This window comes from Equus caballus, chromosome 14, assembly GCF_041296265.1.
Source record: "Equus caballus isolate H_3958 breed thoroughbred chromosome 14, TB-T2T, whole genome shotgun sequence".
NCBI classification, from domain to species: Eukaryota; Metazoa; Chordata; class Mammalia; order Perissodactyla; family Equidae; genus Equus; species Equus caballus.
Genome location: NC_091697.1, coordinates 105,421,960 through 105,445,337, shown reverse-complemented (window position 1 = coordinate 105,445,337; position 23,378 = coordinate 105,421,960). Strand labels below are relative to the sequence as shown.

At 42.8% G+C, this 23,378-nt stretch overlaps 2 protein-coding genes across 49 annotated transcripts in view; one reads left to right on the top strand and one right to left on the bottom strand.

Annotated features, from left to right (window-relative positions):
* FAM169A (family with sequence similarity 169 member A) overlaps window positions 1-22,948 on the bottom strand; it is a 61,738-nt gene extending 38,790 nt beyond the window's left edge. For 2 of the 48 annotated variants that reach the window (XM_070233399.1, XM_070233406.1), the window contains exons 1-6: window positions 11,182-11,329; window positions 10,635-10,676; window positions 6,513-6,647; window positions 4,808-4,907; window positions 4,411-4,496; window positions 2,219-2,390 (exon numbers count right to left, since the gene is read on the bottom strand). In XM_070233399.1, the coding sequence (XP_070089500.1) occupies window positions 2,219-2,390; window positions 4,411-4,496; window positions 4,808-4,907; window positions 6,513-6,644 (490 nt within the window). In that variant the 5' untranslated portion in view covers window positions 6,645-6,647; window positions 10,635-10,676; window positions 11,182-11,329. Of the gene's footprint in view, window positions 1-2,218; window positions 2,391-4,410; window positions 4,497-4,739; window positions 4,908-6,039; window positions 6,163-6,512; window positions 6,648-10,634; window positions 10,677-11,181; window positions 11,330-11,653; window positions 11,922-15,204; window positions 15,694-21,411; window positions 21,945-22,334; window positions 22,525-22,706 lie in introns of those variants that run through there. The other 46 variants (XM_070233395.1, XM_070233396.1, XM_070233430.1 and 43 more) reach the window with 45 other exon arrangements.
* On the top strand, window positions 22,146-22,990 carry LOC138917352 (uncharacterized). Its single transcript, XM_070233366.1, has 2 exons — window positions 22,146-22,625; window positions 22,730-22,990. Exons 1-2 carry the CDS (start codon window positions 22,146-22,148, stop codon window positions 22,988-22,990), a joined length of 741 nt encoding a protein of 246 aa, XP_070089467.1.
* Window positions 22,991-23,378: the final 388 nt, after the last annotated feature.

Genomic DNA, 23,378 nt, shown 5'->3' with positions numbered 1-23,378 from the left:
ATGTTTTTATAGATAAAAGTGCTTAATAACCAGAAAATCTTTTGTTACAGTCATGTTACTCAATTCTGTGAGCTCCCTTAGAGTTGTGCGCCCAACATCACACAACGATCTATTGTAAAAAAACTATTTTAATAATCTGACACCTACCCGCCCAAAAAACAAACAAACCTTAAGTCCCTCAAAGTGATCTCTTTATTTCAGTTAAAAAGAACTCACAGAGTTTCTTGAACTTCATTGCACTGTAATAGCACTTGACCTCATCAACAGTCTCCTTTCATATATCAAGTCTATTTTGATGTCCCAACTAAGATCCCCATATACTGATTTGCTATCTAATTAAAAGATTATAAATAATAAGTGATATAAGGTTTTCACTCGAGTAAAAATTTGTTTACAAAGATTTTATCTTCTTGCTGCTGGTCCAGTTTTTTCCTAATATGTGTATTAGGGATACTTCCATCACTAAGTGTTTTAGTATTTGTTTTGGACAATTTTCCAAAATACTTTGTTTGAGTTTCTTCTGTAGAAAAAATACTTCCAGATGGAATTAAATTGTTCTGGATTCAAAGGCTAGTATAAGCACACCTAATTCCACTGTTATTGGTAGACGAGAGTCAGAGGTTAAAGTGGGAAAGAACTCAAACAAACAGTGAGGATGTAAGGCAGTTAGTGGAGAAGTCTGGAAGTGCTAAAAGTGGCTGACAAGTAGCATTGGAAGCTGGAGGATGTAAAATTAAGTTAACTACCAGAACAAGCAAAAGTGGAGGCCAGGTCCGAGAGGAGAGGAGAGGCCCCAGATGTACATATAACGAAGAGGAGCACGCTCCTGGAATACTAAAAGCGGAATGCTGTGTCCCTTAACCATGTGCCTTTCGTCTAATGCAAGCTCTAACTAAAACAGCATCAATCAGTATGTGCTCCAAACGCCTATGAGCGAGTTTCAGGTAGGAGACCGCCCTGGAGCCCGTGTGAGAAGCCAAAAGCCTCTCGTCCCCATAGGAATTGTCGTGTTTAACATAAAGCAGAACACAATTAATCCACGTCCCAGCTCCAAACTAAAAACACTGTAAATTCAACAACGTGATGCCTTTATGCAATGCAGCACTAAGCTTCCTTTACCAAACACTATCGTTCTGCCCCTGTATAATGATAGCTTTCTGAAGTTACATAAATTATCGGTTCTACTTCAAATTTATACAAGAATAAAATAGCATATTAGAGGAGGATCGAAGTATTTACTAAACAGCAAACCATTTTAAACTATAGAGCACACAGTTTCTGATTCTTGAGAAAAAGTGACCTTCCTTTTACTGACCATCTGAGCTAATTCTCACCACAAGTGTACACTACTTATGTGATCAAGGCTCAGTCACAACTGTGCTCCCCATCAGCCGTGAACCTGGTAGGATCTCTAAACTGGATTTGACCAGAAGAGTTAAATTTCAAAGGTTTGAAATGCAAAAAAGACAGAAAAAATAAGGTGAGTGTTCTCTGCGAAAGGTCTTCTGTCAAGGTGCAGAAGGAGGCTGACCCTGCTACGGTGTTAACAGTGAGGGGTGCACGCCCATGGAGGAAGCAGCTTAGACCTTTCTGGCTCCCAGAGCTCTGGGGAGCTGAACGAACAGGAAAACAGGGAAAGCCAGGGAGGCTCACATCTTTTTAGGAAGTCGGTATGGCTGGGTCTTAGGATCAGGAATCCAAACTTAGAAGATTAACAGTTTCAAAGCTGTTCGGGTTCTCTAAACATATTCAAGTGCTCTGTTTTCATGGTAATTAGCAACATTGCCTTTAATATGTCCGGCTGATTCAGGTTGGAAAAGGCTGTGCATTTGGTCCACAGGTAGACGGGGGTTTTAAAAGGAGGCAGTAAAAGTGAGAACAGCAGGAATCATAGGAAACAAGCACCTTTAAATGAAGGGAGGAGGACGGAGGGCGAGAAGACGGACAGATCTGAGGGTCAACACACAACTCTCTTCTCACACACGTGGAGAAATCTTCCCCTCTGTCAAATGTTGACTTTTACTTTTTTTTTCCTCAAAAGACTTTCCTAACAATGCTCACTTATGCAGAACGGTAGAATCAAAGTACTCCCAAGAAATACTGAGTAAAATCACCTCAATGTGCACTCTAGAGATTAATTTAAAGGGATATTGATACAGTTTGGGTCTAAAAAGGAGGTTTCCATAATATATTGTTTGAATAACTTTTAAAGACTCACCTGTAGGCTTAACTGAATAAAACCCAATGGCCTCTCCTTTCTTCCACAGAATCTTAGCATAATCAGTACTGCTATGACACAGGAATGGGATCTCATTTCTCTCCATTTCCTGTTTTCTATAAATAATTCGATTCAGAACATATAGAACCACTCTCTCCCCAAGAGTTCTCACCTACAAAGAGAGTCAGACACCAGGCACAACGGTTATAACATGCATCAATTCGAAGATGCTTCCTGCCTCCACTCCTCATACTGGCATTCAAAGCACTTTGAGGACATTCAAAATGATGGGTAAAACATTGTATCATCACAGAGATGAGACTCATCATCCACACCAAACCAATCCATTTCTATAGACACGTATCAGGCGAGGAACACTGCCTCTCAGAAAATTCTGGAACAGGCAAAACGGGCTCCCGACGCCCAGTCCCCAGCACCTCCTCTTTAGCACTCGGTGTTTTCTTTCCGCTTCCAGCTGCCCAGATCCAGGGGCTCCCGCCCCCAACTGCTCCCCTACCACCACTACTGCTTCAACTCTTTCACCCCATTCCAGCCCAAACATTTTTTAAAAAGGAGAAAAACGTCTCACGTTAGCCCCTGAAGACTTTCAGAACAACGACCTCATTTGATGAGCAAAGCCATAATTATGCTCTCGGGAAAGGAATCTGCCTCATCTTCTCCAGGTAAACATTCATTTAACTGTTGTGTCCTTGTTGTCTGATTCTAAGGAACACTTGCCTCTCCCACTCCCCCACCCCTCTGCCAGGCCAGGTGAACGATGACAGTGGCCCCAGGGAAGTCTGGTGAAAACACATTTGGGGCAATCACAGAGTGGAAACTGAACCTCACATCCTACACACAGGGCACGGCCACAGGGACCCTCACCAACTCTGACATCAAACAGCAGGGTTTTCCCCATAGGATCTTTCACTGCTAAAAATAAGACTCCTATCCATAAAGTCTATTTTCCTTCAAGTCTCCTTAAAGAGAAACAAGAGTGCTCTTTAATTGGGTGAGTGGAGAGAAAGAGCATGCAACACACACACTACTCTCAAAAACATCCCTGGCAGGGGATCTCGATGCCAAATGACACAGCTCACTAGCTTACAAAGCAACCCACTCTTTCCTCTGACCAGCATAAAATTCTTGCTCATGCTGAGCTAAACCCTGTTTCCCAAAGACTCTCCTGTGACAATCCGGAGCCACACAGCCTACGGCACTAGAAGACTGTCCCTCTGAATCCCACACCGGAGCTAAACGCAGGAAGCCCTACGGGAAAAGACAGCTTACACAGCTCTGGGTGCTCTCACCACTCCATCCTCTCCCTCGGAAGGCTTCAGATCCCTAACATCTCTCTTCACGTTGGCCACGCAGGTATGACAGACATGAACACTGAAGATACTAAGACAACGGGCTTTTCTCTATGAACGGAAGGGTTTTTACAGCTCCTTTGCTGACCTTGATCTTACTTCTCATTAACTAAAGCCCAGCCTTCTTACACGGGCTGCTGTCTCAGCTGGGTCTTCCTGGTGCACACGGGCAGTTAGGTTTCTGAACCTGTGGGTACTACTATACATTTCTCTCTGTTGATTTCCATCATGGTAGATCCTTCTCTTTATTTCTCAATTCTGCCTTTCAGATTAGTTCTCCCGTTCAGCACTGTGGCATGCAGAATTGATAAGGATGCCATCTGTGTCTTCCCCTAAATAACTGATAAAATGGTGACCGGGACAGAAAAAAGGATAAAGTTTGGCAGAATGCTATCAAGGACCCCCCTTCCACTCCACTGCGAGAACACCAAACAGAACACCCAAAATGGCCCTACTATCAGCAGGTTCCTGATCAGTCTCTCCCAGAGACAGGGAACCCAGCACCCACACTGAGGACCAGCCTTCTCTCTACCCGACAGGAAAATGAGAAGCTGGGTTACACAGACAACGAAAGCTCAACTAACCCGGAGGCAGTCATTCTTCCTCACCCAATTCTCAGAGACTCTTAGCACCACATAAAATTGAGGAAGCCCAATCTAGTGCCAGCTTCATCATAAGAGTGAAACTCTAAGGGTTTAATGTAACCTGCTTATACTAAAATGGAGAAGAGCTCAATAACTTCAAACACCATCACTGTTTATGGGAAACACATTGTGAAATGGCCTCGTAAGAAACACTATTAAAAGCACAGAATCTTGTTACCTGCTTAAGCCCCTCCCTAGAAGGGACAGATGTTTTCACAATATCATCAATAGCCCACCACTGATCAGCAAGGTAAAGCGCCACAGCTGAAACAGAATATATGAGCATTAACACTGAAGTCAAGTATACAATATCACTATTTGGTAAGGTTTGCATAGATTCCCTTAAATACACTTGTTCTTTATAATAAACACGGCCCCATTTATATCATCTTTATTTTGTTTTATTTCACTCATTAAACATTTAATTATAAGAAACTGAGAATTACATTTTCCTAAATTTACAGTTTGAAACACGTTTTCTTTTTTAAAATTCCTTCATGTAGCTACCTTTTAATAAATTTCTAATTGTTCGGAGAAAAATTCCTCAGTTTACAAAGATCAAGCGAAAAAGAGACCTGTGAGCGAGTCCTCAGGTGCAAAAAGAGCAAGAATTTTCTGGGTCTGATCTCCACCATAAAGAGGTACAAAGCCTACATTTGACAGGCTAATAGGGATCTGAAACGACAATTGGTTAAAAATTAGTGAAGTCTGTTAAGAAAATACAGGACAAAAACACCCTGCTTCTACAAAATACAAAACTTCTCCATCAGTGCCAATACATCACTTCATTTCATGGATCTTTCTCGTCTCAAAAAAAAAAAAAAAAAAGGTAGAAGAAATAGACTTTCCTTTTGCAGGAATTTTATTATTTTGGGGGAGAAACGGAAGTTTGTTTTGATAAATATTACTGTGCTCTAGCCACGCGTCTGAATAAAAACAAAAGCACGAGGGGCCGGCCCTGTGGCCGAGTGGTTAAGTTCGTGCTCTCCGCTTTGGCGGCCCAGGGTTTCCCTGGTTCGGATCCTGGGTGCGGACATGGGCACCATTCATCAAGCCACAATGAGGCGGCATCCCACATGCCACAACTAGAATGACCCACAACTAAAAATACACAACTATGTACCGGGGGGCTTTGGGGAGAAGGAAAAAAAAGAGGAAGATTGGCAACAGATGTTAGCTCAGGGCCACTCTTCCTCACCACAAAGCCTTAAAAAAATTTTTTTAAAAAAGCAAGATATGGTCAATCAGTCAGTAAAAGCAACTATATTTTATCATCTGTCATTTGGACTACTAGAGGGGGTAAAGTCCATTTTCTAGAAAAAGACACCAGATAGGTCAATTTATTTTTCCAGCGAGATACATACTTTAAAATTTTTCTACCTTCATGAATCTAACACTAATTCCCCAATTACAGACAGTATTACACTTCAGAGAATTATAAAATATTGGTACTGGAGGAGACTTTAAAGAATCCTTTAAATCGAGATCATTTTCCAGAAGAAAAATCTGAGGCCTAGAGAGGTTACAGAATTTGCCTACCATCAAGTTCACAGTGCTATTCTAATGATTCAAGGCTAATGATCTTTCTATCACAACATATCACAGTTTACTAATTAGAAATTTTGATTTTAATATTTTAGAAAAAGGAAGATTCATGACACAAAAATGTGTTTTGCTAATTTTTTTTTTTATTATTGAAAAAATTCTGAGGGCCCGGCCCCACAGCTCAGTGATTAAGGTTTCACGCTGTGCTTCGGCAGCCGGAGTTCACAGGTGTGGATCCCAGGCATGGACCTACTCAACTCACTAGTTACGCTGTGGTGGCATCTCACATGCAAAGCATGGGAAGACTGGCACAGATGTCAGCTCAGGACTAGTCTTCCTCAAGCAAAAAAAGAGGAGTGGCAGCAGACGTTAGCTCAGGGCGAATCTTTCTCAGCAAAAAAAAAAATAATCAAAATTTCAAAAATCACAAATTCCAAATCTAACATAACTTTAATTGAGGTAACAAATACAGTAACCAGTCTTAGCAAAACCAGTAAACTACTTACATATAATTTTAAAGGCACGACAAATATAAGCAATAACGCATAGAGTTTGTCTTTTTAACCCTTGACCATGCTGCTGTATAACCAACATTCATCCATTTTACCGAAGAGTCTTCTCATAAAAATTTCAAACATGATTAACATTTTAACATGATAAAAAATTTAAATGATACCGATTTCATGTATAAACTCAACTGAAAAGACTGATAAAAACCACTGCAGAACGCCTTACCGTAACATTGAGAAGAGAGAAGCACTCAGGGTTCTCAGGGTCCCCACACCTGAGATCGGACATGTAATCCTCAGCGGAATTTTCCAGGTCCTCGTGACTGCAAGTATCCAGCACGTCCACAGGGAAGGCCATCCTCTAACGAACGACACGGGACAAAGTGTTTCAGAAGATGGAACGCTGTCTTCCTTCACCCATGTGAAAAGCCTTTTATTATAACACAGCAGCATTTTACCGCAAGCAGACTTCTTTTCCACGGTGCCACAACAGACTACAATCTAAGCCTGCTCATTTAACAACATATGTCAAAAAGAACACTTTCAAACATTATTTGTTTGTATTAAAAACAAGCAGTAAAACAGGAATTAATGGATAATTCCCTAAATGATAAGAATAAATATATTTACACAGGTATGGGATAGACATATTCAAACACACATGCATATAAATATATCCTCACACATCTGTCAAAATAAAAGTCCCCGCAGAAGGACACAAGGGAACTTTTTGGAATGACAGAAATGCCCTACAATTGGATTGTGGTGACAGTTGCACAGCCCTATAAATTTACTAAATAGAAATCATCGGCTTGCACAGCTGCAGTGGGTAAATGTTACAGTATGTAAATTACAGCTCTCATATATATAGCTGTTAAAAAAAAAACCCAGCACTTTAATGGGGAAACACGAAAGACTTTCCCTCTAAAGAACAATAAGGACCCCACTACCATATAACATTACATAGGCACCTGCCAACGAAATGAGACACGAGAAAGCAATCAGAGGCATAACAGCTGGGGATGGGCGCCAGGGTTCGGGGGAGACTGTCTCTACCTCAATTTGCCAGTAGTATATTTAATTGAAAAACCTGAGTGAATCAATGGAAAAACCATTCCAGACAATAGGAAAATGTAAAATTGTAAGATATAACACTATAAACAGAAATCAAGCCCTCATATGTACAACAATAATCAGTAAGAAGAAATAACGAATGGAAAAAATGAAGTAAAAATAGAAAAGACCCCATAAAACAGCAAAAACAGGCTTAAATTTAACACTACCAATAAAAAACACATAAAGGTAGCAGTTCTCCCTAAAATAACCTACTAATTTAATGCAATCCTATGAAAATACCTTTAGAGGTTTTTTTTCTCCCGAAGCAAGACAAGCTGATTATAGTTAATATGAAAGAATAAATAAGCAAGAACAGCTAGAAAAATCCTGAAAAGGTACAGCAATGATTGGAGAAGGTGCCCTGTCAGATACTGAAATATGGTATAAAACTTCTATAACTAAAACACTGTGATACTGGCATATGAACAGACAGATCGATGGAACAAGATATAGAAATACACCCCAATGCTTATGAAAATTGAGTATATGATTAAGGAGCTACTTCAATCAGCGTGGGAAAAGAAGGACTTTTCACTAGGTAGTATTGTTTCATTGGTCTGTCCTACAACACATTTAAGTGAGATATGAGTTTTGCCCATTTTTGAATTTCTTGTCTCTGAAATCATACAGTATGCCCTCTATTGCATCAACTTTTTTCACTCAACACTATTTCTGTGAGAAACATAAGTGTGGCACCTATCAGTTAATTTGTTCCTTTTTATTGCTGTGTAGTATTCCATCTATACAAATACAATTTATTGACCCATTCTATTGCTGATGGGCATTTGGGCAGCTCTGAGCATTCCTACGTGAGTTTTTTGGTGGATATATGCACTCATTTGTCGATCTGTATAGTCACACTAATCAACCTTACTAAAAGTAAGACAAGCAAACATACACATCCTGATATGTTGCAACAAGAAAACTGGACCCAAATCTAACCAAGCCATTAGACAGACATGTGAAATGACACCTTAAGCATGCAGTCAGCCAAATTTAGAATAACTCAGTTTCTTCGATAAATAATGTCATGGAGTTTAAAGAAAAGAGTGGAGAGGCTGGCCCAATGGCATAGTGGTTTTTAGGTTGCGGGCTCGGCTGGTTCCGATCCCGGGTGCAGACCTATGTGCCGCTTACCAAGCCATGCTATGGCAGGCGTCCCACATATAAAATGGAGGAAAATGGGCACGGATGTTAGCTCAGGGCCAACCTTCCTCAGCAAAAAGAGGAGGATTGGTGGCGGATGTTAGCTCAGGGCTAATCTTCCCCTCCCCCCCCCCAAAAAAAAGAGAGAGAGAAAGAAAAGAGTAGAAACTAATGTGAATTAAAATAAACAAGAGAAATAATCAGAGGCACTGTGGAGAGGATCCTGATTTGTGTACTCTTGAAAATTTTCATGACAAAAAGTTAAAAAAAAAAAAACTTATAATCTATGTCAAATACCGAGCTACTAGTCCTTAAAGGAGGCATAAATAAAGCTAGTCTAGATTACCTCTTAAACGTTCCCCATTTCATATTTACCCAAAATAAAAACTGCAGAGCCCAACTGCTATGTGTCAATAACCTCTTCAGTTTCAATTAAAAAAAATTATTAAAGGAAAGACAGAAGAAAAGCAACTGAGACAACAAAAGTTACTTTTCTCTTAAGTGACCTTAAAACCCATTTTACCACAACAAAGAGTCAGTAGGCAAGGAACTGAAAATCTAATGGAAATATGAGATGAAGACATAAAAGACAGGACAGACACATATAGTAACAGTTAAGTATATTAAGTATATTTTTCTGAATTTTGAAGATACTATGATAATGAGAGGAACTTACTTTTTACCATAATCTGAAATCTTGGCCCTAAGGACTTTAAAACTTGGTGTACATATGATTGGGAACCTAAGTTTATACAATTACGTATACGTTTTTTTAATCAAATTGATTTTTTTAATTTTTTAAATCAAAGCCTAGAAATATAACTCACAAATTCACCCCATCTGTTAGTAAATGCAAATGTCTAAATAAAAGGAGAAAGCAAGAAAAATTTGTGAAACTGCTTATGAAAGCAATGCCACAGGTTTTCCAGTGAGCTTATAAAAAGGAGGGCAAAAAACCCTATGAATTTCAAGAGAGATCAACCAGGAGCTTATGTAAATAAGATGTTATAGTTAGAAAAAGAACATAAAACAGTAGCTCTATTGCTAAGGAAGCTCACTGTTAGTTTGGACAAATCTCTCTCTAACAAAGTGAGTATGTAAAAGCAAATTAAGGAAATACAACATTATGATTTATAATCAGATATAACAATCTAATGAAGATTGAAATTTTATACAAAACTAACAACAGGAAACAAATGGTCAATAGTGGAGGAAAGGGGGACAATTAGGACACTAGCTAAGAGACTATATTAGCTTGTTCCTCTCTTACAGACAAGACCCCAGCTTTGCATCCAAGTAAAACATTAAGAGACATTTAACATTTCACACCATTGACCAGACGAAGCTCAAGAAGAATTAGTATCATAGTGTTTCCCTTAAACCAACTCAAAACACTCTCTTGAATATTACCTACCAAAACAAGGGATAATTTTTCCAGAATGTCAAATGCCTATAACACTACTTAATTAATATTTTTCTCAATTCACTTTTAAAAAAATACACGCAGACCTCTGATCCCATTTCCTCCCCTCCTTTTTTTAATTTGGTAAAATACACATGCAGTATTTACCATTTTAATCACTTCTACGTTTACAATTCAGTGGCAGTAAGTACATTCACACTGTTGCACAACCATCCCCACTCTCCATTTCCAGAACTTTTCATCATCCCAAATAGAAACTAGGTACCATTAAACAGTAATTCCCCACTGCCTCTTCCCCTCAGCCTCTGGCAGCCACCACTCCACTTTCTGTCTCTAAAAGTTCCCCTACTGCAGGAGCCTGGTGCGTGGAATCCTACCATAAGCGGCCTTTTGCATCTGGCCCATGTCCAGGTTCACCCTGCTGGAGCATGTATCAGAACCTCAAACTTACTTTTTCACAAACATTTTATTCACCCTAAACTACAAAACCTATGAAACCACAAATTTGGTATATTAGATTACAAATTTTCCTAATCAGCATTAAAATTTCTAACTATCATAATTTAAATGTTCACCTGAACACAAATTTAAAACATCTCCCAAAGCACTCGTAGTACGTCAGCACTTTAGAAAACACTGCTGTGCACGTCTGGGATTGCTTACCTGGGACAACACCACTGCAGACCAAAGGCAGGTGGAACACGACTATGTCAATTAAAGTGTAAAAACAGAAATTCATTATCCTTCTTTCAGAAACGTTTTTGGATTCAAGTTTTTAAATAGAAAAATAATCAATTCTAGGCTTATTTTTATTATTATTCAAAGATTATTCTCTCTATATATAATTCTGTGTGTGTGTGTATATATATATATATATATATATACACACACACATACATATACACACACACAAAATGAAACAATCCTGTTTTCCAAAGTTCTACAATTTACCTACTCGGAAATTTGCATAAAGAGCATTACTTGTGGGAAAAACTTCACTTAGTTAGAGGCTGTAATTTCTGAATACAGTTTAAAAACAACTATAGCATAGTTTTCAATACAAAAAAAAAGTAGAAAATATTTCCCTAATTCCAAAGGCCCAGACACACACATAGCCCTTCCAAAACATCTGTTTGCAAATCCATCCTTAAATCCATTACTTTCATTACTGGTCACTCTCAATGCTCAGTTTTATTGGCTAAATAATCACCTGTTAGTATGTGAAGGAAGATGAAGGAACTAGAAATTATCCTCAATCAGTAACAGCAGCACGTCACATTCACACAGACGTGACCACATGCCAGACTGAAGAGACTGCTGCACGTAACATACAAGGAGGTCCTTCTATGAGCTCCACTCTGCGGAGGAAGAGACGGAGCTTTGGAGATTAAAAGATGTGACCAACGTCATACCACTAGTGGGACTAGAAGAATACGAATCCACACAGCCAAATATGCTTTCCAATATAAGTATTTCTACTCAATATGCAAAACCAAATATCCCAGTATTTGTCATGGTTATATGAAATTTCCTTTTGTAAAAGAGTGTAATAATTATCTTGTTATTAAATACTCTATTCACATACCACACCAGAAAGAGCTCTGGAACTGGAACTCTCTGACCTTGGCTCCTGGGTCAGCTCTGCCACTAACTAGCTCTGTGACCCTCGGCAAGGTACTTACCTTCTCTAGGCTTCTGTATTCTCATTAGCAATGTGATGCACCTGGACACGATAATCCTAAGGAGCTTTTCACCTCTAAATGTTTATAATTGTTAATAAAAAAAAAGATACTGGTTAACTTAAGACTGAGTAAATTACTAGCCTTATGGTCATTCAGCTACAGTTCAGAGAGGCAAGAGAAGGGTGGTAATGTTCTGGAGAGAAATATAAGTCGCTATGATAAATCACTCGCTTCTCCCTCTTCTTTGTTGTTTTTAAGCTTCTGTTCTGCGTTACATAACTGTAAAGCTGTCAGATCAAATTCGTCAAGTACTTTATACTCTGCCCATGAAATAAACCAAAAGACCTAACTAGATTCTACATGAATGAGAAAGCTTAATGTCGCCTTAAGCGAACTAACTCATCAAAAAATTTACGCAGAATGGACAATGAAGTGTAAAAAGTGTCCAAATTAATTTATAAATTAAGCAAATGGTATGCTCATTAATCCTGGCTGGCATGTGTAAAACACAATACTCAGATCTCTTACATAAGAGGTCTAAAATGCCCATCAGCTACTTTATATCCATCTTCTAATAATTTCACCCCTTTTTCTTAAAAAAAAAACTATATAACTATTTGAAAGAATGAACACTCTACAAAGAAAGGAAAATATGAAAAAGGGAAAGCAAATTCCTATTATTGTGATTTCTTCCCTATTTAATGTTAATTAATGGCTGTCAACTATATTCTTAAAAGGGAGGAACATATTTTATAAGTTCAGTTCCTAAATTATTTCAAGATTCTTATAGGTTATTGCTATGATTGGGGGATTTCAGGTGGAGGGGAAGATCAAAAGAAAACATGGAAATTTTTGAGCTGAAAGAATTCTTAGAGAAAAAGATAATTATTTCAACCAAACCAAGTCCTGATCCTACCTCTGCTGTTTCCCAACACCAAAAATAGGTTAGGTATCCAGGCAACACAATCGGCAATGCTCTCAACCTTTTACACAAAAAGCCTGTTTCTGAACCTTACTATGATTCTTCTCTTGACTCTTCCCTGTTCTCCCCAACATCCCTTCCTTCCCTCACTAGCCTAGCCCCTGCACGACACCAGCTCAACTGACCTCTTCGCCTCACCTTCTCTCCTTCTATCCCTCCTGCCCTACACAAGGCCCCAAGTCCTAGACGAAGCCTTCTCCAGTCTTGGAGCCGAGTTTCTGAGCATGACAGAAACAAAACCACTGAACGGCATTCTACAACCATCGACCTCAGGCGGCTCAACACGGCTCAGAAATCCGTTTCCGCCCTTCGGGAAAGGAAAAAGGTTTGGTTACGTATGGGTGAGGTCTGCCTATAAGTTTATGGGAAAAGGAGCAGGAAGTTAAATGGGTTTCATATTTGTGGCCTCTTTTTATTTCAAGTAGGAAGCAAAATTATCTTGAAGTAATAATCACTAAGCCAACAGTGGACTATGTGCCTGGTTCTCTTCAAAATCCTTCACATGTATTCCGATGCAGTTCTCATCACAAACCCATGAAGTGGGTAACTTAATGATCGTCCCTTGTCAGACGAGGAAACTAAGACACACAGCAGCAAGTCACTCGTTCAAGGGCACACACGACAGAGGCGGCAGAGCCAGTACCTGAGCCAGGCAATCTGGCCCCAATGCCCAGTCTTCCCATCACCATGCTGTGTCTGAAAGCACAGCATCTTAGGAGCCCTCAGACAGCTCAGGGTTGCTTACATATATCACAAGTCTTTAAGTTTTCTTTCTAACTAAGGGTTTAATTCCCTCTTCACGTCCAGGAAAACGGTCCTAAATCTAAGAAATCATTTAAACATGAAGCTACTGGGTATCTGGCGTGTTTAAGGGCTTCAAAAGCAAATCCAGTCTATGGGATAGGATCTCGGGCCCTGGAAGGGCAGAACATGCAGAGACTGGTTAAGGGACTGTGCTCTCGGGCCAAACCACCAGGATCAACAGCTGTGTGACCACAGGCGAAATAACTGAACAGAGGGCAAGGGTCTCTGAGGAAGAAATAAACTGCAAGGGTAAAAATAGTAACTTTGAATATATATTAAAATTTTTACATCTAAAAACAAAAAACTCAGAGGCAAACTACAATCTATATGACCCACAAGAGTTATGATCCTTACTACAAACACAATGGTTTTTCAAACTAAGACGCAAATAAATCAGCAAATGCATGAACAGACAATTCACAAAACAGGAAGAACTAAACATCAAAAATGCTCAATTGGTTTTATAAAAAACCTACTTGCATTCATTTTTAAAAAACATTTATGAAAAATGGTAAATATTTATACATTTGTACAGAAAATGATCCGGAAGAGCATGCATTGTATTAACAGGAGTTATTCCTGGTGAGGGAGGGAGGCAGCCCCAAGGGAGGAGACGGGGGCGGGGGGGGGGAGTCCACACAGAGCCACACTCCTCCACCGCTCACTGGGCAGCGCAGTCTCTCTTGGACGCGCCTGACTGGTGACATTTAGGTTACATGCTGGCATCCGAACTCCAGAGAGAAAAAATGTGATTTGGGGGAAGTTCTACCTTGGGGAGGCAAAACAGGATTCTTACGGCTGAAACGAGACTCATAAGCAAAAATGAGTCAACACAAAATAAATACTAAATGACCACACCCGGGAATAGAGGCTAAATCCTTATCTTCCTATCGATTCACTTTGAGCAGGAGAGAGAGCCACGTACACTCCTCAGATACACATGCAAAAGCCTAATAATAAATTAATACGTGACATCTGAAAAACAGAAATGCGCTTGTAACTGAAGCTTCCACTTGACCAACTACGCATTGTACTGAGGAAAGAATGCGTCTGCCTCTAGAGCACAGCTACTCTAGAACTCCATGACCCAGATTATTGAATACTGCTTATAACCTCACAGCAGCTTACAAAATTCAGGAGAGACAAAACAGGAACTATTTAAATGAACACACCATAAAATTTTGTCCTCCACTTCAACATCAGACAACCTAAAATTCTTAACTGTTTTACCTGGCTTCTCTACCGTATAACAGATCTGACTTTATAGGGCTTTATTAAAGTTAACAGGAGGCTGACATAGCAAACCTCAAGGACTCCGGTGATTTTTAAAGACAGGAGCCTAAACAATATACACATTGTTGCAGCTATCTTTAACACAAAATATCAGAGGTCTGTCTCATTTAGAACCACAAAGATGACTGACGTTTTCATTTTAAACAAAATACATCTAGCTCAAAAGAAGAGCAAAAACAAAACCTGGCACTTAATTCTGGCATTCATGAAATATTCTGCTGAGTCACGATCACCACCATTCCACCCATTCCCTACTATTTTCACTATGGAACTAAGAAATGTCACCAAGGGTTGCCACTGCCTGCAGAGTATCACACCAACTTGGAAAAACAGCAGCTTCTGAGCCCAGGCTAACCATCCCGCCTTCCCTTCCTGGCTTCTCCAACTCTGCACTTGGAGCCGTGGCCCCTGCAACCCGCTTGCAAACTCAGGTGGGTCTGCTTACCCAGATTAAGGACAATTGCTTTCTTACCTCTCACCTGCAGCAGGCTCAGGGGCAGGGGGAAGAGATGCAAGATAGCAGGAGCCTTCCTAGCTGACTTCAGTACATATTTGCCAAGTAAATGAACACATGAATGACTGGACCAAACTCTGTGTAAAGCAAGCACACACTGGTTTCTACGAGGAGGAATATGAACAGGAGGAGAGTTCTGCTACTAAAGCAAAAGCAAGAGATGGTCTTTGAGCACCAGACATGGAAGGGAAAGCCCTCTAAGGAGACGAACATGCTAAAGGGAAGCCAGAAAGCGTGCTGAGAACAGCAAGGAGCTGGATTTACCAAGAGAAGTCAGATATATAAAGAGAAGGAGTGGTAGGAACGCTAGGAAAATGAGCTGAGGACGACAGATAAAAGGCCAAGAATACCAGACTACAGGGTTTGCCTTTATTTGGTACACAGGAGGACGCAATTTAAAGATCTGCAGCAGGAAACAGACCTCAAGGCTATGCTTTAAGACAATTCATCTGGCAGCTGTGTGTAGGATGGATTAATAGGCAGAACTGAAGGGAGACAAGCTGAGACACTCTTAGGGTAAATACCTTGTGCATGCTTCTTTTAATATACTTATCACATGACAATGTGATTTATTTTTTTTCTGTCTATCCTACCAGGCTGAGAACTCCAGGGCAGCATAGTCCATTTTTTCCCAACATAGAAAAAGCAGAGATGGGTCAACGGTCCTCTGATGCCCCTTATAACTAATAACTTAAGTGTCTACACTTGAATACATGGAGAAAGCATATAGAAAAAAGGTTTTAATTTTCAAAGCGGTGGGATGGTCAAAAACTCATTTATAATTTTTTAAAACTGAGAATGTGTTTTTTGATGTGACAACAGAACTGTTTCTTGCTTGCTTACTGGCACCGAGTATTGTGCTCAACGTTCTACACCTATTATCTCATTTATTCCCCAAAATGACCCCAGGAGGCAGGTGTTCTTACACATTCTCCCCATGGGGAGCCTCAGGTGTGGAGGGGTTAGGTGAGTTGCCCAAGGTCACACAGCTAGGCGGTCCCTCTCCATCTAACCTGGAGGCCAGGTTCCCACCTCAAGACAAAAGGCCAAGATAACCCATGGTGTATGTGACTATACAATGTCCCTAGGAGTCAGAGTTTAAACCCTGCCATATCTTCTCTTCAGAGTTCAGGTGCCCGTCTGTCACTACGATCCATCTCCTTCAGAGTTTTTAAATGGTTACTACACAACAAATACAAACCCAATTGCTTTAAAGTTAAAAAGTAGAAGGGAAACATAAAAACTGACAAAGTAAAATGCCTACCAAATATTTCTTTAACAAGTTACTGCAAAGTAGAGCAGTGGAAAATAATCAAACTCACTAAGCTGCATTAGCGGTTTTATCATCCGTGGCTGAAGGACAGAGACAAGTAAGACCTTGAGATTTGGAAGATACTAGATTCAGCACGAACCAGGAGCAAGTGTTCTTCAAGTTACGGCAAAATAACCCCACACAGGCCCTCACAACTGGGTGAAGACTGTCCAGACCCAGAGGGCGCCACCCTCCCCGAGCTCAGCCGCGCCCACAGGTTTTTACTCCCTTCCGACGACCACATTTTCAGAAAAATCACACCGAAAAACTGGAGTGCCTCCAATGGAGAACAACCAGGGTGGCAAAGGATCTGGAAACCATGAGAGAGCAGATGAAGAACAGGAATGGGGAGAAATCAGGGAGGGGAAGGGAGGCAGCCAAGTTCCCCTTCAAATCCATGAAGTACCAGCATGCATTTGAAAACTTATTCTGCATATCTCTAAACGGTAAAAGAAACGGGCCTTCCCAACAATAAATTCTACCCTCAGATGAATTACACCGCGTGCAAGCAGAGACCAGGCAACTAGCTGGTCAAAGAGTCCCGTTAGTTGCAGCTGGTATGTTCCAACTCAAGACTGGAGAACCTCTCTCTGCCCCGCTGTAAGTACAGGCACCAGAACTTCCCTCGTCTCCATCAGAGCCGGGATCGGAGATGTGGAACGGAGGGCAGGAGCCCACAGACCTCAGCTGAGCGGTTATTTTCGTATGAAACTGTCAAACCACATGGATCACTTTATAAAATAAGACTATGCCCTTTTTTGCCATTCTGAAAAGCTACTCAGATACAAAAAGTTAGTATTCTCCAAATAAAATTTATTCAGAATCACTTCAATTTCTTTTTTCATGGTTTAGAAAATGTTATCAATAAATCTCCTCAGCCTTGAAATTAATTTCAAGTGATTTTAGATGCATTGTATTCCAAAGCCAAATATCAAGACTTCTAACACATGGTTGTTTTTTGAAAAATTTAGCTATATTTTCCATTCATGAGCATAAATAATTAATAGAAAACAAGACCATATCTAAAATTAGAAGACAGGCTCTCAGCCTGGCATCTACAGAAGCTATAAAGGGGACTATATGAATTGTTTTCAGTTTTTCGAAAAACTGAACATTAATTCCCCCTACGCTAACACACAAACTAACAAAACTGAAGATGTTCTTAATTTTTAACTAGAACTTTACCAACTCAACTCGTGCTTACACTTTATCTCCTGCAGAGCAAACATCTGACTGACAACTGGTAAATGAATCACAATTTTAACAATGAAAAAGTAAATTATTGCTTTGAAACGTACCTCAACAAAGAGTTGTACATGGGGTGGGTGTGGGGAGAGGGTAATAAAAGGGAGAGAAAGACAGGAGCACTGAACTGGACACTAAAAACTAGCCCAGTTTCATTGACGATGATAACAATAGTTCACATTTAACTCTGCCAATGACATTTTCAGATAGGCTCTGTTGTAACTACTCTTTCACAGATGAGGAAAGTGGGGCCCAGAGAGATTAAATATCTTAACGAGTCAGGCAGCCATGGGGGCCGGCCCGGTGGCGCAGCAGTTAAGTGCACACGTTCAGATCCCCGGCAGCCCGGGGTTCACCAGTTCAGATCCTGGGAGTGGACATGGCACCACTTGGCAAAAGCCATGCTGTGGAAGGCGCCCAACGTATAAAATAGAGGAAGACGGGCATGCATGTTAGCCCAGGGCCAGTCTTCCTCAGCAAAAAGAAGAGGATTGGCAGTAGTTAGCTCAGGACTGATCTTCCTCACACACACACACAAAGAGGCAGGCAGCCAAAAACAGCAAAACCAAGATTCAAACCTATGTCTTTTAGCTTAAATTGTGGTGTTATACTGCCTCTGAGTAATAACTACTGTTAATTTAAGAATCAGAATAAGTTCATCAGGTGTATCAGGGGCTGATGCAAATTTGAAAGCACTGGTATACACGTGTGAAAGATTTTAGACTATAAAATCCCTTATTAGTACAGTTTGTTACTTTATCAATCACTGATAACAAAAAGTCAAGTTAACCGACTTTTTCTCCATTCCTATTTATGCATAAACTGGCTTCTCCCCTTATACTGTTATTACTCCTCTTAATAACCTCTCAACTCCCAATGGATTATTTTCATTCTCACCCCTCCTGACCACATGACAGACACCCCAACTGACCACCTTCTGCCACTGAAAAGTTCCTCTGCTTCCTCGGACAGCACTCCCTCCCAGTTCTACTCCTTGGGTGCTCTCCTTCCTCAGTTTCTTTCAACAACTGAACCCTTGCCTCTGCACAACGCAGAAATGCAGGGCTCACCCCACGACATCTGGCACTTTCCTAAAAAACGCAATTTACCAAATTGATGTGTTCTCAATTAATTTTGGAAAAAACCTCTGTGCATTTAGATTTTAAGGAATCTTTAACATTTAAATCCACAACACTTCGCTAAACTATAAACTCCATGAGGGTGGAGTCTGTTTGTTTTTGTGCCCCACACATACCATAGACACAGTGTTTGTTGAATGAAAGCTACCTTTGCTGTAACCTAAAACATCTCACTGGAGCAGGCAGTAACTAAAAGGATATTCTTTTTAAAAAAAAAAAAAAAAGTTACGTGCTAAGTCACAAACTTTGTGGCCCAAAGAAGAGACTGGCTTGATGAGTAGGTCCCTCCTATGGTGCAGATATAAGGTCTCAAATTCGAGCTCTACAACTCAATGAGTGTAATAATTATTTTGTGATGTCTTTAGTAAATTATGAGCTTTTCCCTGATTATTTTTAAGTCGTCACACCTATTCCTTAATAAATTCAACCTTGACTAATTTTGTTGTTGTTGGAAAGAATTGTGAAATTCCCTTACTACCAATGAAGCATGTCAAAATTTAGAACTTTAATTTCAGGGTTAAATACACCGTGGATCAGAAGCCTAATGGTGTGTGAAGAGAAAATCAGCCTAAACACAATAATCATGCAATTCCTTTTTTCAATTTAGACTCATAAAAATCTTAGAAATGGGAAAAAGCACGGAGGTTTTGTGGAACTTCCTACCAACCAACAATCCTTTCTACGGAATCCTTGATAGATTATTTTTCAAACCTCTGCCTGAATACTCAATCCTCTCATATTCTTAATTACCTTTAAAAAGTAAATCTTTTGGCTTTTTTTTTTTTTGAGGAAGATTAGCCCTGAGCTAATTACTGCCAGTCCTCCTCTTTTTGCTGAGGAAGCCTGGCCCTGGGCTAACATCCGTGCCCATCTTACTCTACTTTATATGTGGGACGCCCACCACAGCATGGCTTGCCAAGCAGTGCCATGTCCGCACCTGGGATCCAAACCGGCGAACCCCAGGCAGCAGAGAAGTGGAACGTGCGAACTTAACTGCTGCGCCACCGGGCCAGCCCCTCTTTTTGAATTTTTAGACAGATGACTGAACATAACACACGTAAGGCTTAAAAAGTGCTAGGTAGAAACTAATGGAGAAAATATTTGAGATTTTTTTTCCATTTCTCAACCATTGGTAAAATAATGCTCAAAATCTCCAGCTACGTTAAAGATGAAAAGCACACCAAAATCACTCCAAAACTCAATTAAATACAGTAGTACCAATTCAGCGAAACTCTCTGACGTGTGTACTAACAGGATCAACGCAAAGGTGTAAGACTTATGTTTCACTCAGCGCTGAACTTGCTGGAAGGAACAAGCTGAATGCCTGTGGACTGCGAGAGTGCCGCTCAGGACACCTGCAAGCCCTAGCAGGCAACCTTGGCTTACTCAAGTTCTCCAAAACAAGACATCTCTGGGTGTCCCTGGGCCCTCTCACTGCCATAATTCTCCCCATAGGATATGTCATTACCGAAAGGCATGACAATCTGCTGGGAACGGCACATGATATGGAATCACTTGTTTGTAGACAGAATCAGTGGAAAGGTCTTAACTAATCAGAAAAAAAGTTTAGAGTAATGCAATAGACAGGTGACACTGAAATTTGACGCCCTAAAGCATCGAGTTATAAGATATTTTGTTTTCTCCAAATCAAAAGTTAAGCCCTTGGTTTGATAATATGCTGTACCTTTTCTAGAGAAATGATACTACTTGTAAAGATTCAAATATTATTTCAAAGGTCAGTCTAATCCGGAACTTGTCAGAACCTAAAATCCACAGGTAAACATCCTAGGTTATAATTACTCACACAGCAGGCCAGTGTTGCTACTGACATAAGTTATTTTTAATTTCCCTAAACCAGTCCTCCTCATCAATTCAGACCAGTCCACTACGACAGCTACAAGCTTTCCATGCAAGACTGTGATGTTTTATCTTTGTCTGGAAGTCTCATCACAAATGGACCTTTCCCAGATTCCTCAGCCATTGCATTCCCGTGTGCACTCCCCCGCCCCACCAAAAAAGGTAAACGTAAAAAGAAAAAAAAACCTTAGTCTTGTCCGTATTAGTCACTAAAAATATTTCCTCTTGTATGAGGAAAACAACACAGTTATAAAGATAGCCTGTCCACCTTTTGTGCAAAAAATAAACCAAAGGGATGATATACGGCACATCAAACCCAGATCCATTTTGGTGAATTCCCTCCGGGCCCGAATGTGTGTATTATGCAACCACCACCATCCCAGATTTTAATCCGTCTGTGATGCAGTAACAAAACACAAACGGCACGGGTATAATCCACGAGGTACTTAAGTACATCTGCGAGCAGACGAATTAAAACAAGAATTACCGAATTCTCAGGAACCTGGAAAATGACAAATCTGTGTAACAGTTCTGAATCACCATTACAACTTTTCCTGCGGGGGTCTTTTAACAAGCTGTCCCTCCCGCCAGAAGCCCCTCAAAAATCCTCACCCGCGACCATTTTAATTCAGGTTTTGAAAGGATATCCCGAAGCGCACAGGGGGCCCGCATCAGGTGGTTATCTTAGAACCTACTCCTGAGAAGAGACCCAAACCAATTTCCAGAAGCCCAGAAGCCAGCGAGAGGCCTCATCGTTTCTCCCAAAGGACAATGATGGGAGTCAACGTAATCCTGATCCAGCCGCTGCTTCCCCCGCCATCTCCCGGGTCACAGGCCTCGACAGATCGCATCATGGACAGCGAAGAATGAGAACGAAATTGCAATGACCTGCCTTCTAGAAGGGAACCCGTGCGACACCTAGTCCAGGAGCCGTTCAAGGGGAGGGAGGTGGGCAGCGCATTTCCGGAGGCCACCTACGCGGTGACCCCGAGCCGAACGCCGGAGTTCCACACCGAGCCAGCTCGCTCTGCGCCGCCCCCGGCCAGCGCGCGCAGGAGGCCCGGGGGCCGGGGAGGGTGGGCCGGCGCGCGCGAGGGGCGAGGGGCGAGGGGCGAGGGGCCCGGGGCCCGGGGCCCGGGGAGGGTGGGCCGGCGCGCGCGGGGGGCCCGGGGAGGGTGGGCCGGCCCGCTCGGGGGGCCCGGGGAGGGTCGGCCGGCGAGCGCGGGGGGCCCGGGGCCCGGGGAGGGTGGGCCGGCGCGCGCGGGGGGCCCGGGGAGGGTCGACCGGCGCGCGCTGGGGGCCCGGGGGCCGGGGAGGAGGCGGACACAGGCATTCCCTCACACAAAATGGTGGCGCGGAGCGGAGGCCGGCGCACCTGGGGCGCGCCCCCCGCGCTCCGGACCGGCCGCCGCCGCTGCACGCGTGCCCCGGGCCCGTTGGCCCGCGTGGGCCTGCGCCGGCCGTGGCCGCGGGCGTCGCCGGGGCGCGGGGCCGGGCGGCGGGGAGCGGGCGGCCCCGGCCCGCGGCGCACTCACCTCGGACGCGCCCGGGAGCCCGGGAGAGAGGCGGGGCCGCGGAATGAATGGAGCCGCGGGCGCTCCGGGCCGCCCTCGCGCCTTCGGGCGGGTGCGCTCGCCTCGCCCGGACGCCGGCTCCGCGGGCGGGTCGGCCGCAGCCCCCCGCGCCCTCCGCGGCGTGACGCACTCGCGCCGCAGCGCCTCGGCCTCGGCGGCCGCGCCCCCCGCGAATCCCCCCGCCCGCCCGCGCGGCCCCTCCTCGGCGCGGGGACGCCGCCGCCTCCCCGGCGGGCGTCAGGCGGCCCGCAGGTATGGCCCCGCCTCGCCTCCCGCGCCCCGTCCGCCGCGGCGCCGGCCGGCTGAGGCCGGGGCCCGGGATTAAAGAGTGACCTTGGCTTAGATATTAAAAATAGGTGCGGGCGAGCTGCGGGGACCACGCCGCCGAATTTGCGTATTCCTTTAATGTCGACATTCGCAGACTCGCGTGCGCCCACCCCCGCGGAGTCCTCCCCCTCGCGGGGCGGGCCTCCGGGACTTCACCCAGCGTGGGCGAGGCCATCCCGGGCTGGGGGCGGGGACGCGGAGGGCGCCGGCGAGGACCCTCCTACAGCCCCTGCCACCTAGCAGGATGCAACGGCAAGGGAAGTCGGGAGCTCCGTGCACAATCTGGATGAGCCCGGGAGGCAGCGCTTCCATGTTGAGATAACAAGGCACCCCCGGCGCCGACCTTTCCTCTTTCGAGCCCAGCACACGCAAACTGACCCGGACCCCGGGCCGCGGCTCCGCCCTCCCTGCCTCCCGGTCCCCGCCCCACTCACCTCCTCCGCTCTAGCGCCCGGGGCCCTCCGGCTGATTGCCCCCCACGGAAGATAGGCTCTCGTGTATTTAGAGCATGGTAGATTTCTTAAAAGTAATGTATGCCGTGGTTTAATAAATGCATTCAGGAACAGTATTGCATTTAAGTAATTTTAAGACGTCCTTTTATACATAAACTTTGGAAAATAAACTCATCATCCAAGAGCTGTGGCATTGTAAATTTGAAATTGCTTCTTTCATTCCTCG

Bases quoted from the DNA above. Each gene is read 5' to 3' on its own strand.
- LOC138917352 (XM_070233366.1), top strand. From the start codon at position 22,146: ATGGTGGCGCGGAGCGGAGGCCGGCGCACCTGGGGCGCGCCCCCCGCG. The intron at 22,626-22,729 runs GTATGGCCCCGC...TATTAAAAATAG, and splicing joins GGGCGTCAGGCGGCCCGCAG to GTGCGGGCGAGCTGCGGGGA.